Here is a 17,550-nt window from a genome sequence, read left to right as displayed (position 1 = left end):
AAGGACACTGTTTTTATTTTCCTCTAAACCGCCCTCCCCCTTCATTTCTGAGCATTTAAGTATTTATTCTCCTTTTATAAAACTTAAACTACTTATCTGGGTATCTATTAATATTCAGTTTTTACTAAGCAACTTTATCTACAATCTGCTCTTAGTATCGCAGCTCCAGGTCTATTATAGTCGCAGCTGTAAAAAAGAAAAAAACAAGTTTCGATTTATATGGGGCGAATTTACCGCAAGAAAAAAATAAAAATAGCAAACTTCCATTAATAAACATGTTTGAAAGCTGTATGCTGCTTATTTTAATACAAAGTAGATGTGGCTAATTAGGTATTGTTAATATAGCTGTTCTTAACGACTAAGCAATTGGTTAAATACTGGCTACCCATGACATTTGGCATTCCTATGATCTGGTGTGGGTTACAAAAACATTTCAATGATTGTAATTTTTACTCCGGAAATCTTTCTTATACTGCCATTATAACTGAAAATATATTATATCCAAATATTCAATCTACCTCTTGTCCAATACCACTCTCAAATTCCATTTCAGTACACAAGAAACCTGATTACTTGCTTGAAGAAATACACACAGACATCCAAGAAATAGATGAAGACATATGAATTGTACATAAAGAGAACAACTTTCTTCCATCAGCATCAAATTAAAATGATGACAGACCTCAGTTTTTTACAGTATCATAGTGAACGGCAAGCAACCTGATTAAACGAAAAATAATTGTTACAAAAAGGTGTTAGAATATCAGTTTACTGTAAACATTCACAAAATATAATTTCATTTTTCCAAATAGAAAATGAACTCTGTTAATGCTTTGACCTTGACGGTTAATTTCAAATCTATGAACAGAAATACAATTCTACTTTATGGCATCTTTTATTGGTGCCTCAAAGACAAGTGTCAAAGCTGAATTGTTACATTGGTGTGTGATAGTAGCTGAGTTGTTAGCATTCAGCTACCATCCGTGCCTGTTGCATATTCAATGATCATGTAAGAAACCTACACAAATCGAAGAGATATTTTAAATGTCGTACAGTTTAATAAGCATCAGTGGATGATTAGTGTTCATCAAATAAATCACACATAAATTCCATGACAACTTGTCAAGGAAATTATGTGTGATGTATTTGATGAGCATGGTGAACGGTTTAATCTAGAAATCAGTGAGATGGAAAGTCTTTATAAAGGAAAACCTTTATTTTCATTACTTGCTGACTGCTCTTGGACTTAAGTGCGTGATTCAAAGTCTTCTCGCAAAAGAGCTAGTGTGATGAAACATTTTTGAGGTTGTACGGCAAGACTATTTACCATATGTACTAGTATTATCGCATAAATCCAAACAGAAGTGCCATCAGCAGAAGACTATTTATGTGTTTTGTAAATATATCATTAAAAAAATGGTTTAGAATTAAAAATTATACATTAAGCGTTATTACAAAATGCCAATTTTAAAATTTGTACCCCAAAAGCAACAAAGTACAAATGAAACTGTTTTTGTAAAAAATTTTTTATCAAATATCGTAAGACAGTGCAGTTATTTCTGTGTTATAATTGCTTCAAAACAGTCCGCTAGCTTCTCCAAATCTAAATCATGATCTGCTTTATTTCCAACACTCAGTGGAAACTAATAAATTTTTTTGAAACTTGATAAATGTATGTAACAATTTTAATTTAGAATCCAGAAACTGCTCTGTCACTTTCAATTTGCAAAATAGTATTCAAGCGGTTGCCAGTTTCGGAATTAAATAGAGAAGCAAACTTAACATCACATTTTTTACAGACTTGCAATTCCCGTTACTGTCAAGACACTTTTCACGATACTAAGTTGTAGTTGAAACCTAAGGCAAAACTGTTTGTTCAGTTCTGCGTTGTTTGAAAAATAAGAAATGCTACTCATGTTTAACAATCTATCAAATGCTTTTGGTCAGGTAGATCACCATTTTTGAATTTAGAAACTTTTCAAATAAGAACTTTTTAAAACAATGATAATAAGCAAAAACCGTATTTATTAATAAAAAATCGATGATCTACTATGATCAAAATTTTCAAAAAAATCAAAAAAGTATTATTTTTTTCCCTTTGTATTTTTTAAATCAATCAAAGAAAACCTCGTATTGTCTCTAGTTATTGCGAAGAAACTTGCAGGCCAAAAACTAATCGCTGGAAAGTTTTGAAATCGTCTTGGAAAAAAAACTAAAATTTTTGCTTTACAACTGACAAATGTTTGACAGTGATGATATATAAAATATAAGACACTTTACCTTGTAAATTATATTTTATGCATTTTTTATAGAAAATATGTAAAAGTATCTTTACATATTTTTTTAATTAACAATTATGTGGGTAATTACATTTTCTTGACTTTTCTGGGAAGTTAATATGTCAAATAATTATAATGAAAAACTAATTTATATTATATTATACTTTTTCACTTTCATCATTTATCAAAAGAAAAGCTTAAAAAATGGAGGAAAAAAAACTATTTCAACAATTCATTGTTTTACCTGCTCAGCTTGAGTTCTTTATTATGTTTTTTCGTATCTAATTTCATTGTTAATTTTATAAATTTTCTATTAAGCGCTGACCATTGTTAGTACTTTCTAGTTTTTATCCGACTAAGCTTTCTAAATTGGTAAACATTTACTAATTTCTTTAATGAAAATGACCATTAAAATACATTTATCGCTATGATTTATTTCCCGAATTTAAACAATTTTATTGTCAAAACCGGAGACATTTGCATTTATTAATTTTGTTAACAATAATTATTGTAGTTTGTCATAAACGACTTTTGGATTCCATATTTGTAAAATTGCTTTGCTTTTAATTTTTTCACAAATATACGGAATAAGGCAACCTTAAAAATCATGATCTATGAAAAGATGCAAGATTTCAGTAATTTCATTTGGGATCCATACTTATATCATTGTACAAGCTGATAAAATAAAAAGTTTTTAGTATTTTTTTACACATATATATTACTTTTCATCATTTCTAAATAAGATCTGAATAAAATATAGAACTTGTTAACTTTTAAAAAAAACTTTTATTCTCAAAATTTTATCTTTAAAATATAAAATGATCTTAATAACTTCAACTTAAAATAAAAAAAAAATATCTTACGCTTTTGAAATGTAGAAATTTAAAACGACTTTCAATAATCTTTATATATATAAAGGGCAATGTGTGTTTGTTTGTGTGTGTGTTTCTTTGTTTGTTCTCTATAGAAATCCAAACCGCCGGACCGATCTCGATGAAATTTGGCATGGGGGTAGTCCTCGAGGGGGAGAAGGTTCTTAGCTGGGTTTTAACCCCGTACCCCGATCCCCGGGGTCAAGGGGGCCCAAAAATGGGCCCCCCTGACCCCGGGGTCAGGGTAGACCATTTTTTGGGCCCATTTTTGTGTACAGATATCAGGTAAGCCAGTTTAAATATTGGCCCGGGCAACGCCGGGTAACTCCAGCTAGTAAGTAACAAATCATAAAAAACTACGCAACACTAAAACCTCTTCAAAAAAAACTCACTTATGTAATTAACTTGTTAGTATTCATACAAGTTTGTAAATTTATATTAACACCCACCATAAATGAAAAAACAGCTAAGTTGAATTAAGTTTGTTTGGCCAAAATCAAAGGGTAGCAGCATTTGTGTTTATAGAATTGAGACATATATCTTCTCTATTTTTGTGTAACATTTCTACCGGGTATAGTAGCTTTTCTACCCTAAAATGTAGCAAGACAATATTAGGTGTAGCAAATCTACACAAAGGTATAGCAAATATATAAAAAATCAAACCTCGTGATATGTCTAATCATTGTCATCATCATCTTCGTTAGCCTAAAATATGAATTTTTCATTAAATTTTTTTATAAAGCCGAGTATAAAATGTTTCTAAATATACTTGAAATCATGATAAATCTAAAAAAAATCATTATTTTTATTTTGTTAATGGGAGATTATGAAAGTGAGTGATGGACTCCGTTATCTTTGGTATGAAAGATACTATTATATTTTTAATGAAAAGAAGATACATTTTTAGCTGTTTCACGGGTATGTCGTAGAAGTTGCATTACCGATTAATGAAGGTTACAATACCGATCGCTTGAAAAAACCTTGATTCTTTGTTTATTTAAGGTCAAATATCAGTAAAAAACCATAAAAAAATTATATAATTTTTCATAATTTCAAAAAAAGATTTTGAGGTTTAACAAAAAAACTTGTTAGTGTTAAACAAAATACGCATATTTATTGGTGGTTTAGACAGATTACTTTTGATAAATCGAGTAAAACTTTAAATTTACTTTATTTAATAATAAATTATTATAGAAGTTAAAGAGCTTTCTATGAAATTTTTTTTTTTTAAATATTGTTCCTGAAATATTGAGTAAATATTAGGATAAGTACATGACCAAAGGCGCTGAGTTAATAAGAAAAATCGGGTTTCAAGAGATATCTTTTAAGAGCATTTAAGAACGCATAAGGCAGGTTGGACCCTTAAAAGAATGTTTTTTTTGGTGGCTGAAACCTTTAGCGTAAAATAATATGCACATTATATAATCAGCGAACTTGAGCATTATATAATCAGTGAACGGCAGGTGGAAGGGTAAATTAAATTCATAAACTAATTTTAGGTTATATATATTAAAGAAGCGTTTAAAATCGATAAGGTTGATACTGTATTATTCCGGAAAATGTCATAATCGCCCCACTAACTTTAAATCATTCAAACATTTTTAAAGAAGCTTTGTAGTTTTAATGGAAATATATTTTAATATATAATACGTATGGTAACTGTCAATAAACTTCAAGTATCTGTTTCAGCTGAAACAGATAAGGAGCTAACGATATATAAGTTGTAAATAAAGTATATAAAATAAAGTAAAAACTGTAAAAGATGCATTCCAAAAATTAAGTCTAATTTAATTTTCTTGATCCATTGTTGAGCAAAATGTAACCTTTTGTTTTAGGGATCGTTCATAATTACGCAACGCTAATTTTATTTAAAAAACAAAAGGATCTTAAGTTTTTTTACGTGTTTATTTTTATTAAACTTGATGTTTTATTTCTTAATTAATTTAAGGCTCTGCGAGGGAAAACTTTTTATCTTTTTTGTTTTGTTGTTAGTGAAATTAGGCGTTTCTTAATTTATGGGGTGTTGATTAAGACCTTCAAATAGGTAATCTAAATCCTATTTCCTGTATTATATTAACTGTTTTAATTTAATTTGAATTATTTTAATATAATTTGATCTATTTTGCAAAAATATAAATCACTCTTAAGCAGATATGAGTTATTTTTTTTAATAGAATACAACATGTACCAATATACACTCATATATTTATATATATATATATATATATATATATATATATATATATATATATATATATATATATATATATATATATATATATATATATATATATATATATATATAAATGTATATATATATATATATATATATATATATATATATATATATATTTTTATATATATATATATATATATATATATATAAACATATATATATACGCTACGAAGTCCACATAGCGTTTTTTTATCAATTAAAGGTTCCACTTAACGAAAATAATAAGGTTAGATCAACTTAAAGTGGACTATTCCACATTTACCTAATATTTTATATAATAATCGAATACTAATAAATTTTCGAACGTAAAATACATCAAAATTTTTAAAATAAATTAACGTTGGAGTTTTAATGATTGTATGAAAAGGAGACTGGGTTTGAAAATTTGCTTATGTTAAGGTTTGTTGACAACATATTTGAAACTTTGCCTAAAGTAGATTTTTTTAAAATGTTTGAAACTTCATTTAAAGTGGATTTCTTAAAAACATGTTTGAAAATTCTATTAAAATAAATTTATTGAAAACATAACTGAAACTTTGACTAAAGTGGGTTAATTAAAGACATATTTAAAACTTGCTAAAGTAGTTTTTTTTTAAACATGTATGAAATTTAGCCTAAAAGTGGATTTATTTTAAAGATGTTTGAAACTTCGCCTAAAGTGGATTTATTGAAAACTTTTTTGAAACTTCATCTAAAGTAGATATTTTAAAAACATGTTTGCGACTTAGTATAAAACCGATTTGCTAAATGAGATGTTTGAAACTTTGCCTAAAGTGTACTTATTTAAAAGTGTTTGAAACTTTGCTTAAAGTGGATTTATATAAAACATGTGTGAAAGTTTGCTTAAAGTGGACTTATTAAAAACATGTTTGAGAATTCGCCTTATTTAAGTTTTTTTTAAACATATATGAAACTTAGCTAAAAGTGGATTTATTTAAGAGATGTTGGAAACTTTCCCTAAAGTGGATTTATTTAAGACATTTTTTTTAATTTTATGTTTTTAAAAACTCATTCATCACATTTTTTTTTAATTTTACATGTTTAAAAGTTTGTTTAAAGTAGATTTTATTTAAATTATTTTAAAAAATTTGCTTGAGGTAGACTCCTTTAAAACGTGATTAAAACTTAGCTTAAAGTGGATTTATTTAAGAGATGTTTAAAACTTTGCCTTAAGTGGGTTGATATAAAGCATATTTGAAAACTTTGCCTATAGTGGATTTATTTAAGACGTGATTAAAAACTTCTCTTTAGTTGATTTATTGATAACATGTTTGAAAATTCGTTTCAAGTAGATTTATTAAAAAATATTTTTAAAACTTTGTCTAAAATAGATTTATTTAAATCATGTTTAAAAATTCCTTTATTTAAAGTTAGTTTATTTTCAATATGTTGTAAAGTTCTTAATTAAAAAATAATTAAAACTTACCTTTATTTAAGAGATGTTTGAAACTTCTCTTAAAGTGGATTTATTTAAATATATGTATGAAAACTTCACTTAAAGTGGATTTATTGAAATAATGCTTAAAGACTTCGCTTAAAGTGAATTTATTTAAAACATTTTTGAATGTAAACTTAAAGTGCTTACCTAAAACATGTTTAAAAGTTCGCCTAAAAAAGATCATTTTAAAACATGTTTAAAAATTTACTAAAAGTGTATAAGAAAATAAGTGTAAAAAAAAAAGTTTTAGGTTTGCTTTAAAATAAGTTAAAAAGTCTTTTTAATAACTCTTCACAGAAAAATGTTTTTTAATAAAAAATTGATTCTTTTAGCTTTTTATAATTGAATTTGTTATAAGTATTCTACAATTAAATATGTTAAATGTTAAATAAGTTTTTCTAAAAAATAAGCATCGACGTTTCGTATTTTCTTCATAACAAAAAAGCAAATATAATACAAACTTCTACATTAATCTTCAAGGTAAATCGATATTTTTTAAGCTTAATAAAAAGAACATTTTATGCGTTTAAAATATAATCGTATAAAAAGTTATATATTCATCAGAGTTGTGTTTTTCTTTTATTAATAAATAAAGTACAAACTTTTATGTCGAAACGGATTTTATTATCTAAGCTTTAAATAATAAAAATCGTTAAAATGTAAAAGTTTGTATTTTATATTCAATTAAAGAAAAACCAACCTCTTTTTTTTTTTAATTTACTTCGTCACTATATATTTTACGTACATTTAACTTTAATATATTTATATGTATTCATTTATAAATAAGATAAGTTTTAAATATGGTATTATGGCTGTAGTTAATCGTTTTCGTATATAAATGAAAATTAAAATGAAGAATAATATATAATAAATAAAAATCACAAAAATAAATATATAAAATATATTTTTATAATTAAATAAAAAATTCAAATATGTATAAATAAAAATAGAAATAAATTAAAATTTAAAAAATATGTATAAGTGTAATAAAAATAGCATTAAAAAATGTAAAAATAAAATACATAATTCCCAGTTAAGTTGTGCCAAAGGCCTCGCGGAGTGCTGTGGAGACCACCAAAATGCGGAAAATGGATAAGAATGAACAAGCTGGACAAGTTTTGTTCATTTTTTCTGTTCAATTTGTCGAGATAGTGATTGGCACTAGTATTTTATACAAAAGGCTTTAAAAACATTCTCTAACATGTTCATATGATAGCGAAAAACCTAGTTTTGCTCTTGGAGTTTCTGTTGAGACTAGGAAAATACAGCAAAATGTGAAAAACTTGTGTGTAAATCGTGTTCATTTTGTTTGCACTCACTTCCCTAGGGAACAAAAAAAACATTTTATATATATATATATATGTAAATATATATATATATATATATATATATATATATATATATATATAAATATAAATATATATATATATATATATATATATATATATATATATATATATATATATATATATATATATATATGTATGTATATATATATTATATATATATATATATATATATATATGTATGTATATATATATATATATATATATGTATATGTATATATATGTATATGTATATGTATATACATATATATATACTCCTAGTTAGCGTTTAAAAAAGGAAGCCCAACAGATCCCAGAAACTAAAGACCAATCAGCTTGACTTCGGTCCCATGCAAAATTATGAAGAAAATAGTAAGGAATTAACTTATCAACTACTTCACAAAAATCAAATTTTTTTTGTAGCGATCAACTTGGTTTTGACCCGAATAAATCATGTACAACAAACCTTCTTAAAACTATGGACTAAGCCACCAAAATAATGGCAAAAAAAATACCACTAGATATCATGTTTTTCGACTTTTCACTTGCATTAGATTTAGTACAGCATACTTACAGTATACAGTATACAGCATACTTACATACTTAGTACAGCATAGTCTTATTGAAAAACTGAACAAATATGGAACATTCTTGCATGGATTCACTCATTTTTAACAAACCGACATCAGCGAGTTGTTTTATGCGACACAACATCAGGATGGGCATCAGTATCTAGCGATGTTGTCCAAGGATCCATGCTAAGACCAGTTCTATTTTCCATCTTTATTAATGGTTTCCCAGACAACACTAACTTTTGCTGCAAAATGTTTTACCAAATTAAAAGCACCAGTCCGTCCAAGAAACGAAGAGCTTGATACTTAAAGCCTGCAAGATGACATCAACAAGGTAAGTGATTGGTGCTGCAATTAGCAAATGCAACTAAATCTTAGTAAATCGAAAGTGATGCAAACTGGAGGAGCAAACAAATCAGCGACATATACTATGCAAAAACTACTATCAGGAGCTAAAAGAGTTCAAACAACAACGATGATAGAAATAGACCATGGAGTCACAATAAGTTAAGATATTAGACCAGATAAACAAGTCAATAAAGCTGTTTCGATTGCAAATAAATTTCTTGGACTGTTAAAAAATACATTTATATTGCAAGATCAAGAATCGTTAACTGTTGGAACTCACTATCCAACTATACAGTGAAAGCAGAAGTAGTCAACGCATTCAAGAATTGGCTGGACAACCTCCAGCATAGTTGCTATAGTGGCTTATCCTCGGATGGGTACTTCGTGTGAGCTCATAAGCTCGCATTGCAACTTATGATAAATAACTATATATATATTTTTAAATTTATATGTATATATCTTAAAAAATAAGACAAATATTTATATTACAGTCTAAAAAACTTTATTTTGGCTAACTTTACAACGACATTTTTGTTTTTAAAAATAAAGAGTTTACTAGGCAAAAGGCGCACTCCTGGGGTTACATTAACAAACAACAAGTTGCAATAAAAAACAAAGTGGCTGCGAAATCCAACATAGGCTGTGTCACATTGCTTTATTGAACAAATGCATTGTAATATAGGACATTCAGATCGCTTTACTGAACCTCCATATGATCATCATCATTATCATCATCATTATCTCTATCATCATCACTATTATCACAATTATCATAATTTATTTTTCTTAAAAACTCCTTCAAGTTGCATTTCATATTAATGAAAATAAAAGGAACACTGTTGATTGTTCCAGCAATTTAACTTGTGCAGGTATTTAAAAAGTGTTGTTTATCATAATTCTTATCACTTTCATTTTCAATGTTATCATTATTCTAATATTCGAGTATACTAACTTTCAATGATATCTACCTTCGCCATCATTCTATAGATAATCATCATAATTGTTATTATCCTCCATTTTGGTTTATTATCATTAACGTCATCATCACTGTCATTATCATTATCACCTAAATTAAAGACTTTTGATGATAATGATGAGGAGGATCATCATCATTAAACTTTAGCTTTCAATGTCCTGTTTTTTTTGTTAAGCAAACTCAAAGTCAAGTTGGTTAGATTGGGGAACTTGGTCTAATTGTACTGTTACTTGTGGTGTTGGAGTTATGAATAGAACAAGAATGTGCTTTAGTATATTTGATATGTGGCAATATTACTGATACAATTGATTGTTATAGTAATCAAACATGTACAGGTATTTAATGAATAAATTACTAATGTCTTGTAAAATAATTTTTTTTTCAACATCATAATCATCATCTTTTTCCTCATAATCATTATTATTATCATCATCATCATCATTGTCATTGTTATCATCGTCTTCATTGTGACATTTATCTAAAAATTACTTTGCAAAGTTGCATTTTAATTTGCACTTTGTGTGGGCGATTTTTTTTTTATTTCATTAAATCTTTTTTCAGGTTTTTTCAGATTGGGAGAGCTGGTCTAACTGCACTGTTACTTGTGGTGTTTGAATTATGAATAGAGAAAGAATGTGCCTTGGTACATTTGATTTATGTGTCGGAAACACTACTGATATAACTGAGTGCTCCAGTAATCAAACATGTTCAGGTATTTAATGAATAAATGCCTAATATCTTATAGAATAATTGTTTGTTCATCATAATTATTATCAACTGCTTCCTTTTAATCTTTATTATTATCATCATAAATATCATCATCATTATAACTATCATCATTATCATTTTTACCATTACCATCATTATCATCATCATTATTATCATTATCTATGTCATCTTTACCATTTTCATCATGGTTAATAATATCATCATCATTTTTCTTCTTAAAAAATTCATTCAAAAAAATTGTATTTTATATTATTGAAAAGTAAAGTTATTTAATGTGATAGTGTGTTATTGTTTTAGCAAGCACTATATCATATTGGTCAGATTGGAGCAGTTGGTCAAATTGTTGTGTCTCTTGTGGTGGTGGAACTATGAATAGAACAAAGATATGTCTTGGTCTAGCAAAGTCATGTGAAGGGAACACCACTGATATAGCTGATTGTTATAGCAATTTAACTTGTGCAGGTATTTAAAAAGCGTTATTCTCATCATTTTCATTGTCAGTGTGATCATTACATCTAACATCATCATGATAATCTACCGTTGCTATCATTCTTTAATTTATTGTCATTATTATTAGTATCCTTTTTTTTTTTGTATTGTCTACCGTTATTAATTATCAATTTCATCATCATCATCAACTGCTTCATTTTCATCATAAGCGTCATCATCATAATAATCATCATCATTTTCATCATCATCATCAATATCATTGTCGTTATTATAATCATCATGACATCATCAATGTCATTGTATTCATTATTAAACATTGTCATCCGTACCATTATCATTATCATCATCATCTTCATCATCATTATCAAAGCCATCAACGTCATCACTATCCGCATCATCTTTTTCATTATCTTTTTCATCATCATTATTGTCACTACTCTCATCATTTATTCTTTTAAAAAACTACTCAAAGTTGCGTTTTATATTAATGAAAATCAACTCCATTATGTGTAATGTTTATGTTATGGCTTTAGTAAACACTATATCATATTGGTCAGAATGGAGCAGCTGGTCAAATTGTAGTGTCTCTTGTGGTGGAGGAACTAAGAATAGAACGAAGATATGTCTTGATCCATAAAAATCTTGTTTTAGCGAATACTACTGATATAACTGATTGCTGTATCAATTTAACTTGTGCAGGTATTTAAAAAGCGTTATTCTCATCATTTTTATTGTCAGTGTTATCATTACATCTAACATCATCATTGTTAACATGATAATCTACGGTTGTCATCATTCTTTAATTTATTGCCATTATTATTAGTGTCCTTTTTTTTTTGCATTGTCTACCTTACTTATCATCATCGTTACTATCATCATCGTTATTAATTATCAATTTCATCATCATCATCAACTGCTTCATTTTCATCATAACCATCATCGTTATCATCATCATCATCATCATCATCATCATCATCATCATCATCATCATCATCATCATCATCATCATCATCATCATCATCATCATCATCATCATCATCATCATCATCATCATCATCATCATCATCATCATCATCATCATCATCATCATCATCAGTATGGTGATTTCGAGTTCGCTAATGTAACTTTTGGGCGGTGGATTATAATGACGTGGTTCTAAGATTTGAAAGCGGATTTTATTAGCAAAATGCTTTCTTAAAGAAAGTATTAGTTTCTAATTCTCAGGCCAGGTAATAAAAAACATTATTTGAAAAGTTATTCATCTTGATACTTAAGCTAAAGTTTAAAAAAAGTTGCTTTACCGAAGTTATCAGTACTCCGGCTTAACAAAAGATGATGTAAAAAGTCATTGTTCTAGATGATTTTCAATAAGTTTATGACTACATCACCCTATAACTAAAGAAAATCAACTTTCTTAAATTTGGATCATTAATAATTATCACAGTTTTATATTTAAAAAGTTTTAAGGTACAACTGTTTTACCTGAGTAATCTGTGAGCGTTAGTTTAAAGTTGAAAAAAGAGTTTAAAAGTGTCATATTCGAGTGCATATTCTAGAATATTTCTTTGAGGATTTTTTATTTTTTGTATTAGGTGTTTGAATCTTTAGCAACTAATATGCATTCAAATAACATGATTTTTCTAATTTATTTACTTTTTTGTGATCAAAATAACCATTAAAGTTGCTATTGTGGCGTTACAGAACACGATGGTCGTTTTATTATTTTTGAAGATTTATTTATTTTTGAAATGTATTTTTCATTTCTGAATAATAGCAACTGCCTTGAACTTTATAAGTGTCTTTTTAAAAAGTCGTATGGGGTCGTGCAATTTATCCTAAAGGCTGAAATAACTAAATAAAGTTTAATAATTAAATACAAAAATGTTAACTTTTCGAAAAAATTAACATTTTTATGTCTAAATCTAAAAAATCATAAATAAGTTTTAATCTTATCCAGATCAAAGATCCTGGCTTTACGCACGCATGCTTGCAAATGTGTGATTTACACGCTCAACAACAAAAATGTATCCAATAACTCTAAAAAGCAATAATTTATGATTTCTGCGTTAGTTGTATAATAACTTTACTTGATTTCTAAAAGACAAAAAGGAATTACACTTTGAAACATTGCCTTCGGGTAACAACTTATGACTATTTGTTTTATTTGACTTTTCTGCATTTTCTGGCATAATATGAGTTATTTAGTAATAACATAATAGAAAGGTATTTAAAGCTTTTCCTTTAAAGAACTTACAATCTTCGCGTACCGATAAAATGAAGCATGTGTTTCTTTTAATTTCGAGTAAATTCAAAAGTTGATTCTTTAGAAACTAGAATTTTTACGGAATATTTGTTATTCATTATAGCCTTATAAATCACGAAATATCAACTTTTTTTTTAATGATGACTTGGTTTTTAATGATCAATTTCCTACGCATTATAAGTCAAAAAATAAAGTTGACGAGCCTAAAACTGTTTAATTTTAGTTGCCTTAGTTGTGCTTTAAAATGACGAATTTATGAGAAAAATAAGCTCGTCATTTTGAAGGACAACCAAGACATTAATTTTAAAGTCAAAGCAACCAAGACATAATTTTGAAGCTCAACCAAGATAACCACTTCTCTGCAGTTGCACTTCAAAAATATTTCTGGAGATAGTAGAACCAATGTTAATGCATTGCATGGTTAAGATTTTAAAATTATTAGTCCACTCGCACATATCAAGAAAGGAGAATAAAAAACAAATATATAGGATATAATTATTTATCAACAGTATTTGCAATTAGGTTTACTTGCATATGCGTACTTTTACAACAAAAGTGATTAGTATACTCCAGCAATCCGGAAGGCAATTTATAAGATTCTAAACTGTAAAAATTAGTCATTAATAGAATCAAAAAATGTATCCAATTTTACAAGTAATGTACTATCTAACTTAAAAATTTAGTTAGAAAAAATCTTTTATATTAGGTACTTCTAACTTTAAAATTTAGTTGGAAAAAAACTTTTTTAACTGAAAATTTTACCTTTTTTCTAATGTTTGATATTAGAACATTGTAAAGAATCTACCCAGCGTTTTTACAAGCATCTTCAAGTTTTTCAATTAGGTGTCTGACAAAAAAAAACTAAAACAAGTTTGGAATCAATTTAATGTTTAAACACTTAAACACATACCTGTTAAAAATGTTATACTATTATTGCCATGTACAGTGTTTCATCTTTAAAAAACTTATTTTTAAAAAATTGTCTAACAATGCCTAAAAAATAAATAAAATCTGAACTTTCAGAAAAGTTTTTTTTTAGGATAAAAACTTAAAACTGTTACAACTTATATCTATAAAAAAAATATAATAAAAAAAGATTTATAAATAACAAACTTTGCTTTTATGCTATGTTTAAATCAAAACATAAATTAAAAATATATAATTATTATTATAAGATTAAACAAATATTTAAAATGATTATGTAACATGTTCAGTTGTTTATCTTTTTTATACTTTGATCTAATAAAAGAGACTAATAAAATAAAGTAGAGTCATAATTTTTATATTGAATTTTGATTATAAAAAAATGAACAATATTACTTTAATGATATGAAATTATAAATACACAAAATTGAAGTTAATGTTTTTTGGTTGTTATTTTTGTTTTAAGGTATCGCACTTTTGCAACTAGTTGATCATCCATGTATTTTGATAAAGTGTTTTTGGCTTCAAGATTGTTATTAATTATAGCCATAACATTTTCCTTTGACACAATTGATCTACTTAAAATTAAAGACGAAAACAATTGTTTAATAGTTTTAGTTTTCTCTTTGGTAAAAATTGTCTTCATCCAAATACTTTGTTTGTTATCATTAAAAATAACTACGCTTAGTTTATGCATATGCTTGATTTTGTCATAAATTTGTTTTAGTTTTCGATGTTTTAAAACTTCATTTGAGTAAGTAACTTCATGTATCAATGCTTGAGAAATAACTGACTTTTGGTCTGTAAACATAAATAAATTTTGTATTTCTTGAACTTCTTCTAGTGTCCATTTTTTTTTAGTGCAAGATAATATATCTTTATTATTTGATTGATATTCTTTATCACTATCATTTTTGCCATTTGAATCAATAGAGGAACCTTCAGATCTTAGATTTTGGATTGGTTTTGAACTCGAAGTTGGAATGTTTTGCGATAGATTGCTAGAGTCTGATACTATAGTCTTGTTTCTACAAAAAATTATTTTACTAACTTTTTCAGCTCTTCAGAAACTTCCTTGTTTTTCTGATTAAGAGAGTATCATCTTTCACCAGTCTCTTTTTTATGCTTCATAAAAGTCGCAAACTCTGACTTTATTTCTGGGTGATTGTCATAAAAAAAAGTCAGAAGTGATTTTCGCACTAATGTAGCACAACTTCTTTTATCACAAGAATCATCAGACAAGCTCTTTATAAAAAATGAAATTAGCTGCGTTGAAACACTACCTGACTCTAAGTCACAACCAGACCATGTTACAAATAGATTTCAAGACTTTTTACCTGGAGTTTGATTTCTCAAAATCCTCAAATAACAATCACAAAGTAGTTTTAGTTCTTCATATATTACAATCTGACATGGACCACATTTCCGTGCTGTTTTATGCTTTTCACAAGAACAATAAAACTCTTAGTAAGTGTGTATGTTCCTTTTAAATACTCATAAATAGTCATGTTGGATACTGCTCTAGACCTTGAAATATTATTTATGATTAAACCAAAGTAAATGCTGTGTCTCAAATTTGTAAACATTGAGCGTGTAATAAAATATTCAGATGGTTTATCCCCATACTTTGAAAAAAATGTCTTTGCTTTAGTTGTCACTTCAACATAAAAGTCACTATTAAGCACTGCTTGGAAAGCTTCTAATGGAATAATATTTTCTAGATCCTGCATCATGACATTGAATCGCCTGTTGCTTTCATCATTTCTTAAAGCACTTCTCCACTTAGAAACCTCATTTTTGCATGAGTTTAACACATTTACAGAAATATTTACTGGCAAAACATTGTCAACATGTGGTGTTAACTTAGACCGAATCAAAAACTCTATAAAGTGAGTAAAAGAAATTAAATATGATCGTTAGGTACCAGGTTTATAACCCTTTTTAATTACTTGTGACTGCCAAACTTAAGCTAAATTTTGTAGGTCAAAAAACTTAGTGTAACAAGGTTCTTGTGGCGACACAACTTGCATCATTCTCATTATTTGCTTCATTTCATTATGCGCAGCAACACTATCTTTTTTGCCACCAGATTAAACTCTTTAAATATAAATAAAATACATCGAGGTAGTCTTGAAATGAGGGTTCAACCAGTTTACCATCTTTGTCCGGAATATGAGAAAAAGAGTAGTTAGAACTTAGGCTCTCTTCTATATTTACAAGTGGAGGATTAACTTTGCTTGAATCCGTAGATTGAGTTTTATAAGGGTATAAAGGATATTTTAATTTTAAATTGGTACTTTCACTATATACAACTTCTTTATCAAGCATGTCTCTGTACTAAGACAGATTGTTTTTGAGATAATGAGTCCTATTTGTAATTTTATTACTAAAAGAATGTATTCTTTTAGTAATAAAATTACAAATAGGACATCTGTATTTTTAATTGTTCTGAAAGATTGACTTGAAACTTTAGCCCTTTCTTTTTTCAAATCAAATTTTCCTCATAATTTTTTGGTCTCTTCCTTTGAAAGTCCATGCTTAGATGAACGTGCATGTCTTGGTAAATCAGTTATGCTATCATTACATCCAGGAAGTGGGCATTTTACTGGCAACCAATGTGAACTATGTGAACTTGAGCTTTTATATTTACTTAATAAAACCCGTCAACATACTTCCCATTTTGGTCTCCTCATATTCTTCCATCATATTTCGACTATAAAACAAATATCTAACAGGCAAAACAAAGATAAAACAACAAAAAAACAAAAATAGCAACAAAAAAACAAGAGAAAAAACAAAAGTTAGTAAAGTATTAAACAACCAGCTTAAAACTGATATGGCAAGTTAAGGTTCTCAAATTATTGCGAAAGACAGGAGATAAGAGTAATTTAACTTTATTAGATATATAGTAAACTTATAATAGATGAAAGTAACTTATTATAAGTAATTTATTATACTCTCCTATAAATTTAGAAATTTCATTAAGAAGTGTAAAGTTTGTGGAACTTTTATTGTTCTTTTTACAATCTTTTTAACAGTAACAAAAGTGAAAGCAAAAGTTATAATCTGAGTTCAAACAAGACATCGACCTTTTAATAGCATTGTTGTAAATTTCATTCTCTTTTGTCTAAATAAAAT

The 17,550-nt window shown here is 27.2% G+C and overlaps 1 protein-coding gene across 1 annotated transcript in view; it reads right to left on the bottom strand.

Moving 5' to 3' along the window:
- Window positions 1–16,740, bottom strand: part of LOC136090382 (probable ATP-dependent helicase PF08_0048) — a 24,351-nt gene extending 7,611 nt beyond the window's left edge. Inside the window, exons 1-10 of the mRNA XM_065816981.1 lie at window positions 16,569–16,740; window positions 15,817–16,294; window positions 14,888–15,440; window positions 14,722–14,740; window positions 14,537–14,558; window positions 11,541–11,676; window positions 10,899–10,989; window positions 10,402–10,524; window positions 10,039–10,136; window positions 9,772–9,866 (exon numbers count right to left, since the gene is read on the bottom strand). Of these exons, the coding sequence (XP_065673053.1) occupies window positions 9,772–9,866; window positions 10,039–10,136; window positions 10,402–10,524; window positions 10,899–10,989; window positions 11,541–11,676; window positions 14,537–14,558; window positions 14,722–14,740; window positions 14,888–15,440; window positions 15,817–16,294; window positions 16,569–16,740 (1,787 nt within the window). The remainder of the gene's footprint in view (window positions 1–9,771; window positions 9,867–10,038; window positions 10,137–10,401; window positions 10,525–10,898; window positions 10,990–11,540; window positions 11,677–14,536; window positions 14,559–14,721; window positions 14,741–14,887; window positions 15,441–15,816; window positions 16,295–16,568) is intronic.
- Window positions 16,741–17,550: the final 810 nt, after the last annotated feature.

This window comes from Hydra vulgaris, chromosome 13 (genome assembly GCF_038396675.1).
Source record: "Hydra vulgaris chromosome 13, alternate assembly HydraT2T_AEP".
Lineage (NCBI taxonomy): Eukaryota > Metazoa > Cnidaria > Hydrozoa > Anthoathecata > Hydridae > Hydra > Hydra vulgaris.
This window is presented reverse-complemented; position numbering and strand designations above follow the sequence as displayed.